The following is a 9,986-nucleotide window of genomic DNA, read 5'->3' as shown; positions in this document are numbered from 1 at the left end:
CCCGGAGGTAAACATATGTGTCACGTGACAAAGAGCAACGAATGACACGCGCAAGATCGTCTATTGAGAAGATCAGTGAACTGTTGAGAAATTTTGTTGTTTGTTGTTTATTAGCTTGCAAAATATCAGAATCACAATCTCTTTATTAGCCAAGTATGCAAGCAACTAAGATCAAATGAAAACATTTGAAATTTAAAATATATTTATACAACTGAATAATAATAGTTTTGAAATGGAATGTAAAACTTGAAATGAACTATTGACTGTACAAAAGAAATATGGACAAAGAAATGAAGTGTATGAAATATATGAAGGTGACAAGAGCAACAATGAAATGTGACATGTGCATAAATAATTAAATTATGTAACATAGGAGGTTGAATTCAATGCATAATGTTAAGTCTAGTTGGATGAAATACATGAAAGTGACCAGTGCAAGGGTAAAAAGAGGGATGTGAAATGTAAAGTCCAGTTTGGTAACAGTACAGTTCAGCTATTTAGCAGGACAACAACTTCTGCTGATGGAGGTCTTTATGGATATATATAAATGTAAATATAAATTTAAATTACTTATTGATTTTACAAAAAAAAAAACAACAACTCAAGGTCTAGCTTTTTTCCAGAGCTTTTTAACTGCATCTCATGACTGAAACATTGAATCCGGTCACTTGTTTCAACTCTCAGTTCTTTTAAATCAAGGCTAAAGACTTTTCTGTTCACTGCTGCCTTTTATGAAATCTTATTTGAGGCTTTCTATTCATTTCTTACACTGCATGGTAACTTTCATTCTCCTTCCTGTTCTATTTATCAAAGTACTATTTCCAAGGTCAAGAGTGAACATCTGTGCTTATTGATCACTTAGGCCAGATATTGAATATAACTAATATAATTAGTATTTGATGGCATGAATTCCTATATGTAAACATATTTTCACTTAATGTCTGGACTCTTAGTTTTTTCTTTGTATTATTAATACTAATGTCATCTTGCTCTGCTGCCGTTCACGATTATGTTTTTTGGTCACCGGAACTAGGAGCAGAGTGAGCGCCCCTCTTTTTTCCTGCTGCCTCAACTCTCTAACTGAAAAACCGGCCAACAAGCAGCCAAAATGTGACTCGCCAACCGCACACAATCAAGAGTTATATCGTTATTTTAAACCTTCAGTTTTCTGTTACAGTGGTGTACAACAGCACGTATTTAGTCATTTATCCAGTTCAAGTTTAACTTTATAATCCAGGAGGACTTTTATCGTTGTCTGTTATCATCCGCCATTGTTGCAACATTAGCTTGGCAGACGGAAACCCAAACAAAAAACTTAAATCATTAACAGAATCGTTTCTGTAGTTTACTACCCTCACCTTCCTCTTGCTGCTTTCACCGACATGGCTACTAATCCTCCAGGACAAGGTAAATATATTGTTTGGGCCAAACGATATCGATATTGCAGGTCATTACTTTAACCATCTGCTTCTTACTGCAGGGGCGTAGCTACGATTTCTGCTGCCCCTGAACGCTTTTGGCTCTGGGGCCCCCCTGAAAAATGTCATTTTAAAGCCTCTCCAACACTGATCCTCTGCACAGATTTTACAACCTCTCATCTCATCTCAGTGCTAAAACCTTCAGGACTGATACATCAAAGCTGAATGAAAATCTATATTTACTATAACAATTGAGGATATAGCTGAAAGTCTTTTTAAAATGAAGTGCTCATATTTTGGTATTTACTTAGCAGCCATGTACTGTCACTGTATTAATACTGAAAATACAAATTGATATGTGATTGTTATCAGCTGAAGTCCCGTATGACTGTCGTTCTCAAGCTGTTTCACGTCAAGGACCCCTAAACTGATACAAATTAAACCAAGGACTACCATTTGATAAGATTTTGTCCCAGGGTCCTCCATCTGATGCTTTTAGATGTTTTATTACAGAGAGTGTATGAAAGCAAAATAGTCATACATTCTGTCATTGGATGCAGCAGGAAGCTGTTTTCAGTGAATAGTATAACATCTAAAGAGCCAGATGTTTCCCTCAGGAGTTGCTGTAAACACACTTAAAGTCATCAGGGGCTAGAAACATGACTTAAAATGAACATTAACTTTGCTCCATGTCTGCTGGATGTTCTCCTTCTCTCCATTAACTTAAAAGATGATAATATATCAGTGTTGTTTCTGCTGCCCCCAGTGGCTTAATAGTCAGTTTAGTGAACTCCCTTTATTTAGGCTTTTCTATCTGATTTACCATTTGTCATAACAGCTGTCTTGTAGTTAACCCAGTCAATTGCATTTAGTCATAATGTTGCACAATATTAATTGATTTAAGTGATATTAGGTGATGTCGTTTGTGCTCTTACATATTGTTCTGTCCCTTTCTCTTTCCCTGTTGTCTTTCTGTCTCTTCCCTATCCAGCCTTCCAGAATAAGGCACGGGTAGCAATCCTGGCCGAGCTGGAGAAGGAGAGGAGACGGCTAATGCAGAACCAGTCCATGAACACTCCAGGGGCCAGGTAGAGATAGTATTCAAGAGTTTCCCCTTAGTCAAAACCTTCTTAAATCTGCTCATTCATTTTCCATAGTCTAAAAAGTTACAGCCATTACTTGGTGTAAGAACTGTCAACATGAAGGGAATGTCAGTGTCCAGTTACACATTATAAACCATTCTTTTCCCCCTACTCTCTCCTCCCTCTCATCCTGCAGCATCTCACTGTCCAGACCGAGTATGAAGGACTTCAGAGACAACGCAGAGCAGCAGCACATCGCTGCCCAGCAGAAAGCCGCCCTGCAGGTGAGCCACACACAAAACACAAAGACATCACTTCAAATTTCTAGTGCTGTCATTAATTTGAAAATAAATCGGTGCTTCCCTAATTTCTTTATCAAAAAGTATTATTTTGTGTTGATTTGTATGAGGTTTGGATTCGTACAATGTGTTTATTTAACTAGGTCTTCATTTCTGAGGCAACAGTTTGTAATGTTGTTTTGTTGGTTGATGCATCAGCAATTCAGGCAGAAGTTATTGCCAATCGGAATCACAAAGGCATCTGCTCTGAGTCATGTTTGAACACCAGCCGAGGACCCGTCGTCAGCTTGAATAGAGGCCTGAAAATCATTATGAGTTATAAGTGAGATTTCAAGGCAACATGAGACATCTTACAAAAGAAGAGGCTTGATAGTTACTGTCTGGTTGTTGGTGCGTCACTTTCAAACACTTTAGTGTGATGTAACATGTCGAGTCAGAAGTCTCAAAAGTCTTTGTGCCAAACACAAAAACTTCATCGAGTTGAACCTTCTACATTCTCTACAGAAACTCTAACAGACATGTTTTTTTTGTCATGGCTACTGAACTAAAAGGTGTTTATGTATTTTAATGCGACGACAAAAACAACAATTTAGAGGTTTTATGTGCCAGACTGTTTCTTGGCTCTGAGTAGTAACTTCCTGGAGACACTGTGAGGTTGCCAGGCAACCAGCAGATAGTAAAGAGTTCCTTTTAAGATTATGTTAAATGATCCTCATTCAGCTATGTAGCAACAACCTTTGCTTAACTGTGTCTTCTCTTGCAGCATGCGCATGCACACTCAACAGGATTCTTCATCACTCAGGACTCCTCGTTCGGGAACCTCATCCTCCCTGTCCTCCCACGCCTGGAGCCCGAGTCGTGACCTTTTACCTCTGCCCTGATGTAGAACAATGCTTTGAAACAACACAGACCCGCATCTTTCTCAGTTTCTTCTTTTAAATCTGAGATTAATGGACAGTTGTTTGTCATGTTGTAAACAATTTCAGGTGAAAAAGTGTGGATCTATCATTTCTACATTTTCCAGACTAACATGGTGGCTGCTGATTTGAGGAAAGCTTTAAAAACACCCTGATTAAAGATCCAAGATGGCTATGAAGCATCCTTTTCAAGTGGTCCAGGGGCTTAAAGCAAACTACAGAATGCTCTCCTGCTCTGTTGCCTATCACGGCACTAATCACACGGCTTTCCATAAAGTGCACATTTTGTCAGGTTTTTACATTTGTAATTGATTTGTATTGATACTTGGATAATAAAATTGTGACCTTAAAAGTTGTACATGTAGTGAATTTCAGTTTTTATGAAGGTCTTAATAGCAGTAAGAACCTCTGTGCTACGTTCACATTATCTTATAAAATCAAAAAGACCTGCAGCTGAACTTTGCCTTTAATACCAATGGCTGGATTTCACTTGGACTCAAATCTTTTGACTAAGAATGACTTAATATACCGTGCAAACCCCCAAAATAAAAATGTTATTTACAATACAATTCTTTCCTGAAAGCATACAGTACCAAAAGTTTGGACATTGGACAAACTCTCTCATTCAAGTGAATGGGAAAGTGCGTCCAAACTTTTGACTGGTACTAAACTTTAGAAGGCTTTAAAATGATTTTAAATTATAATATCATTTTGCAATAATCCCCCATTATCCCTTCACTAATATTAAAATATTGTAACTGATTTTTGGATCAATTTATTCTCCATAACTTAGTTTAATAGGTTTTATTTTAGTTCAGTGGTTTAGTTTTATTTTATTTATTGTCTTTGTGATAAACGAAGCACACAGCGACACACGGTGGAAATATCTAGAAATATCTGACAAAGATAAGAAATCCAATAGCTGTAACCCTTTCATTAGTCATTAACACGCTGGATTTAAAGTCTGAAGACCTGCTTTAGTGGACAAAACTGAATTGAAATATTTACTTCTCTGACATGTAGCTATTCTTCCCAGAAAGTTTGGAAATAGACAGAAATCCCAGGAGCTTTCTGTTCAGCAGCAGATTAACTTGCAGTTGAATGTGTTGTTATAATATAAATAAAAATATGATGTCATATTGTCAAATGTTTTTTGATGTGACTTCTGACCTCCCAGCCATGCAAAAATGTAATTTAAACTAATATGTTAATAATATAAGAATAATCATATTAACATTTTTTTTTTTACATTTAAATGAATAATATTTTTAGCGGTGCAGTGGCTCTAGCAATGGAAACGATGGCCTGTCAGTCAGTCTATCTATTGGTTCATCACTTTAGCCCAGTGACTTTACCTCTAGCTCCACCATGAGGTTGAAATTTGCGGCTTTGAGTGAAATATCTTGACAACTATTAGACAGCCTGCCATTAAATTTGATACAAGACATGAGGATAAATTCTAATGATGTTGATGATCTCCTGACTTTTCATCTGGCACCATCATTATGTCAAAAGTTCATTTTGTCCAATATTGGTTATGGACAAATTATTGCAAAACTAACTCTTAGTCTTATTAAAATAAAAAAGACTTGACACAATTCACTCAGATTTTAGTAATGTATTGTTTAAACACAGGTTAGCAGCACACAAAACAACACACACAACAAAATGAATACAGTATATTACCATGCATAATCTTTTTTTTTCCAGTCTGAACTTTGAATCCTTAAAAAGTCCCTTATTAATCAGACAACTGGAATTATAAAGTGGTGTGAGTAACCACCACCAGTTGCTTCATAATGCTGATGTTTAACTTTGTTATTGCTTTTCAAAGATTGGAACTTGATTATAATGTGCTCTCTTGACAGCAGTTTAAAACAATGGTAAACACTTTTGCTGACACTCGTAAAATTTAAAAACAAAGAGCTTTTTCTTTCCGGAGTTGCAATTTTGCATGAGTGTTTCACAATCACAGAAGAAATCCACTGGACAGGAAAATAACACCTTATTTGTACACCAACAAATGTGGCCAGAATGCAGTGCAGATGCCTTACATGATCAAAAGTACATGAGATTGTGGAAAAGTTGGTGTAACAAAAAAGACCAACTTGCAGCCTGTAATGTGTTCAGATGGTACAGGACATAACTGTAGAAGAAGAGAATCCAAGAGTTAACTTTTCCTTTGTTTGGATTTCTTTTTATATGTACAAGAAGTATGCAGTAGCTTGTGCATCACAGGCCTCTTATTATGAGAAAGAGTCAGTCGGCACAATATCTGTAGCTGTCACTTTGACACAATGGGCAGCAGTTCTCCTTTTGCCTTCATCGTTTTGATCTTGGCCTTAATGTTGTCATCCATGGCCTGTCGGCAGCGGTGGGCGTAATGTGCCAACGTCTCCTCCTTCTCATCCCACGGTGCCAATGCGTGAAACACTTCTGGAGCGGCCAGGCTGAGTTCGGCTATGGCTGCCGTGCGGGAGATGGTGTTGCGGTCCACGCCGACCCGGTCGAAGGCCACCTTCATGGAAACGCTCCGTCGAAATTCCTGGAGGGCAGCCATGTAGCGAGCAATCACACCCACCACGTTTTTCACTGGAGAGGAGAGACACATCAGCACATAGAAAAAGCAATATTTAGTAACAACCATGCATTCTACTCTACTGGTGCTGATATCGGTGTTATACTGTTATGTCCTCACTCCTGACTCGGGTGTTTTCTCCGTCCCGGGTCCCCTTGCTCTTAAGGGTCCGGTGGCGCTCCAGAGGGTGAAGCTCTATTTCGTCGAATGAGTCGAATAGTGTTGGCGAATCAAACCCTGTCACATCATCAGAGGAAGTCATGTGTGAACTTCCTGGTTCCATCTGATTAGAGCAGCGAGGCCACCTCTTCTCTAGAAGTAAAAAAGGACAAAGGGCGACTCTGAATTTCATCCTACCATACCAACAAAAAGTAATGTATTGCAGCAAAATGGGTCTGTTGGCTTATAACTATGTCAAATGACTTCTTTTACTCCTTCTGTTGTTACCAATATTATTTATGTAATCATTGTTTTTTCTTACTGTTTGTATCTCTTTTATGGATATTTTTTCACTATTATGTAAGACACTGTGAGACAATTTTGCATAAAAGATACTAGCGAATAGATAGCAGCGCCGTTTTTCAGTTGGTTTACTCAACTACTTCCTCTCTCGATGGATTTTCAAGACAAACTCTACCTGGTCGCAGTTTGTCCTGCAGGAAGTCACAGATGAGTTTGGCTTTCTTGGTGAGTTCATGCTGCAGCAGCTCTTTGTCCTGCTTCAGACTGCAGATCATCTCTGTCATCTGCTGGTTTCGGTTATGTTCAGCACAAAGTAACGCTCGCAGCTTCTCCAGCTCACTCTGGGCCCCTGCAGATTTTACACACACACATGCACACAAAAAACCCCACAAATATAAGTGGAAGTAAGCCAGACAGTTGGATTCACACATACATGCACAAAAGATAAGAAACTAGCAAACAAATAAGTGTTTTAATAATCGTATCACTCTTGTGTTTTCACTTCTTTTCAATTAGAGAAAACCTGCATCAGACTTTCTTGGGTTCCGACTTATAATCAAACACAGCAGTTTAAAATTTGCCTTCATTGTTGTCATATAGAAATGTTCCCATGACACAAAAACATATCCTATCATTGTGTGCAAGTTCTGCATGTTTTTCTAAGCCTGATAACACATCTGTACCTGCAGTCCTCTCTGTAGTCTCTTTGGCAGAACAACATCTCTCCGCCTGCTCTGTGGTCCTCATAGTGCAGCTGCCTCCGACCAGTAGCTCCATCTCTGGCTCCACTAGCCCCTCACACACCAGATCCTGGACACGCTCCCCAGAAGGGTCGCTGAGCCGTTGGGGCTGAGGGCAGGGTGGTAGGGCCTTGTTGGGCAACAGTGTGTGTGTCATTGGTGCTTGACAAGCCTGTGAAAGATTGACAGCGTCTGTCTCTGCCATCTCCGGGCAAACGATGTCAGCAACAGCATCATAATCCTCTGCTAAGGTTGCCTCCTGTTTGACCTTCTTCCCTGCGACTACCCCCGAGCTCGCCGACCCTCCTGGTGTCGCACCTCTCTTCCTGGAAGGGCGGGGCTTGTAGTCCCCATCCTCGTCTGTGGCTGACGAGTCACATCCAGCGATATCGAACAGCCGGCTGCTGAACTCCTCTCCCTCTGATGCTGCTTCGCTGCAGAATAGGTCACATGATGCCCTCGCTGCCACCTGGAAGGTAAGAGAGTTACAAGCTGAATCTCCATATCCACTTAATTCCCCTATTTCAATACAATTCAATTCACCTCACATCTCAGCTTTACCTTTTTGGACAAACGCCCTACAATAAACCTCTCCTGGCCCTGGCTGGTATTTGCTGAGCCTGTGCAGCTGTTGCTATGGTCACTGAGGGGCCAGTGGTAGGCATGTCCAGCGGCACAGCCCCACACAGCAACAGGGACGCTGCTGCCATGGGGATGGGGTTCTGGTGTCAGCACGTTACCGTAGGAAGCACGGGTGAGGTGCTGCAGGCTGGGGATGAGGTTGCAGATGGTGCCGTGGCTGTGAGCCCAGCGGACGAGTTTACACAGGCTGTCAGAGGTTGTATGAACCAGGTCGGACATGATGGAAAACTACAGCAGGGAGAGAGAGGAGAAAGTGTCAGCAGCTGGTTCATTGCTGTGCTGATCAGTTTGATTAAATGCTTGTAGCACGTACTGTATGTTCAGCCTCAAGAAAACACAGGGCCAGTTTTATGTAGATTGCAGGCAATTAGGCCATGTGGCCTGACCACTGGGAGTTTAACAGTTGTGAAAGCTGCCAAAAAACATCAATCACTTCATTAAGGTTTACTGTTTTAATGAGTTTTTTTTATAAATATATTTCTTGCCAAGTTAACATACATTTAGATGATGTTACTTGTGCAGCCAATTTTCCAGTACATGCCATGATGATGTTAAGATCTGTGATTCAACTGACCTTTTGTTATTTTCATTTGACCATTAATTTTTTTAAATCAATTTATCCTTCATCTTTATGTTAGATGTATTTTTTTTATGTTTATCACTCTTGTCCATAAAAAGAGAGAGTTAAATTGTGGGCCAAAGGAATTAAGAAATAAAAAATAATTCTAGTAATTATCTCAATTGCTTTTTACTGAGTTGGACCATTAAAGGGTGACATTTTTATGGAAGTTAACTTTTTGCAATTCCTTTCCTGAAATAGTTGTATATCAGAACCTGCATATTGTCAATATTGAAACCTTCAGTTCAATTGAGAATATTAAGAGGTAGATTATATCATTGTGATTAATGCAAACAGTGGCCCTATACAATAGTGCAATTTGTACATCTACTAAATATGTATATATATACAGATAATAATGCATATAGAGAATGATAAAATGGACAGTCCTTACATTTCATAAAGAAATTAGTTTTTTTTTTGTTTGACAAATTGACAACATCCAAAGAAAAAAAAAATCTCACGCACGTACATACACATAAACAGGCACGCACAGCTGGATAAGTGCACTATACATGCAGTAACTCTGACTTTAAACTACAATTAAACCAAATCTTGTTGATCATCAGACTGTACATGTCTGTCATATGTGTCTGCAGGCAAACCACAGTTCATCAGGTACAGGAACAAAGCCCCATCACATTATCCTTATTAACCTTTTTTTAATCACAAATTAAAACCTCTCAGCAGTGAGTCCAGGCAGGTTTCACATCATCATCGTCCTCAATTATTCCGCATGTGTCGGCCGCTTCAGACAAAAGAGACTATTAACCTTGTTATGACTCAAATACTGTTTGATAAAACAATAATATCATATCATACGTCCAGCATTTGTTTAATTATTACATTCTTTGTCTGGAAGGATTAACATCACCACAATCCAAGTTGAAAGTCGCTTTACTGCCAGCAGCTGGACAGGAGGAGGAACTGTTGTCTCCTCTCACTGTGTGATGTAACACTGTCCTCTACTGGCTGGACTGATTATATTAAATTATATTATTTCCCTGTAAACAGAGGAAACAATTCATACAGTTAGAAAGGATTTGGCATCTACACTGTGCGTTTTTGGCAGTGGATTAATTTGAATTTGAACTCATTTGTAGCTGCATTATAGATGGCCGCCACTTAACATATATCACAAAATACAAAAATAAATAAATAAAAGAAACAAATACAATTAAAGGCTAAATTATATACAATAACTAAGTAGACTAACTCAAATACATATA

At 39.1% G+C, this 9,986-nt stretch overlaps 2 protein-coding genes across 2 annotated transcripts; one reads left to right on the top strand and one right to left on the bottom strand.

The window, feature by feature from the left end:
* The first annotated feature begins 1,055 nt into the window (after positions 1-1,055).
* On the top strand, positions 1,056-4,074 carry inip (ints3 and nabp interacting protein). The gene is made up of 4 exons (XM_067574701.1): positions 1,056-1,407; positions 2,410-2,506; positions 2,697-2,784; positions 3,563-4,074. Exons 1-4 carry the CDS (start codon positions 1,383-1,385, stop codon positions 3,659-3,661), a joined length of 309 nt encoding a protein of 102 aa, XP_067430802.1. The 5' UTR covers positions 1,056-1,382; the 3' UTR covers positions 3,662-4,074.
* A 1,245-nt stretch (positions 4,075-5,319) lies between these two features.
* On the bottom strand, positions 5,320-9,960 carry LOC137171315 (uncharacterized). The gene is made up of 6 exons (XM_067575267.1): positions 9,414-9,960; positions 8,058-8,366; positions 7,440-7,965; positions 6,932-7,105; positions 6,415-6,606; positions 5,320-6,308 (listed from the first exon to the last, which is right to left on the bottom strand). Exons 2-6 carry the CDS (start codon positions 8,355-8,357, stop codon positions 6,001-6,003), a joined length of 1,500 nt encoding a protein of 499 aa, XP_067431368.1. The 5' UTR covers positions 8,358-8,366; positions 9,414-9,960; the 3' UTR covers positions 5,320-6,000.
* Positions 9,961-9,986: the final 26 nt, after the last annotated feature.

The sequence above is a fragment of the Thunnus thynnus genome, chromosome 19 (genome assembly GCF_963924715.1).
Source record: "Thunnus thynnus chromosome 19, fThuThy2.1, whole genome shotgun sequence".
In the NCBI taxonomy this organism is placed as follows: domain Eukaryota; kingdom Metazoa; phylum Chordata; class Actinopteri; order Scombriformes; family Scombridae; genus Thunnus; species Thunnus thynnus.
The sequence above is the reverse complement of the archived record's forward strand: the minus strand, read 5'-3'. Positions and strand labels throughout refer to the sequence as shown.

What these genes read in the sequence shown, in the direction of transcription:
- inip (XM_067574701.1), top strand. Translation starts at nt 1,383, where the DNA reads ATGGCTACTAATCCTCCAGGACAAG. An exon ending in ATGAACACTCCAGGGGCCAG is followed by an intron (nt 2,507 to 2,696) that starts GTAGAGATAGTA and finishes CTCATCCTGCAG; the next exon opens with CATCTCACTGTCCAGACCGA. An exon ending in AGCAGAAAGCCGCCCTGCAG is followed by an intron (nt 2,785 to 3,562) that starts GTGAGCCACACA and finishes CTTCTCTTGCAG; the next exon opens with CATGCGCATGCACACTCAAC.
- LOC137171315 (XM_067575267.1), bottom strand. Translation starts at nt 8,357, where the DNA reads ATGTCCGACCTGGTTCATACAACCTCTGACAGCCTGTGTAAACTCGTC. An exon ending in TAGGGCGTTTGTCCAAAAAG is followed by an intron (nt 7,966 to 8,057) that starts GTAAAGCTGAGA and finishes CTTACCTTCCAG; the next exon opens with GTGGCAGCGAGGGCATCATG. An exon ending in GCAGGACAAACTGCGACCAG is followed by an intron (nt 6,607 to 6,931) that starts GTAGAGTTTGTC and finishes TTTTACTTCTAG; the next exon opens with AGAAGAGGTGGCCTCGCTGC.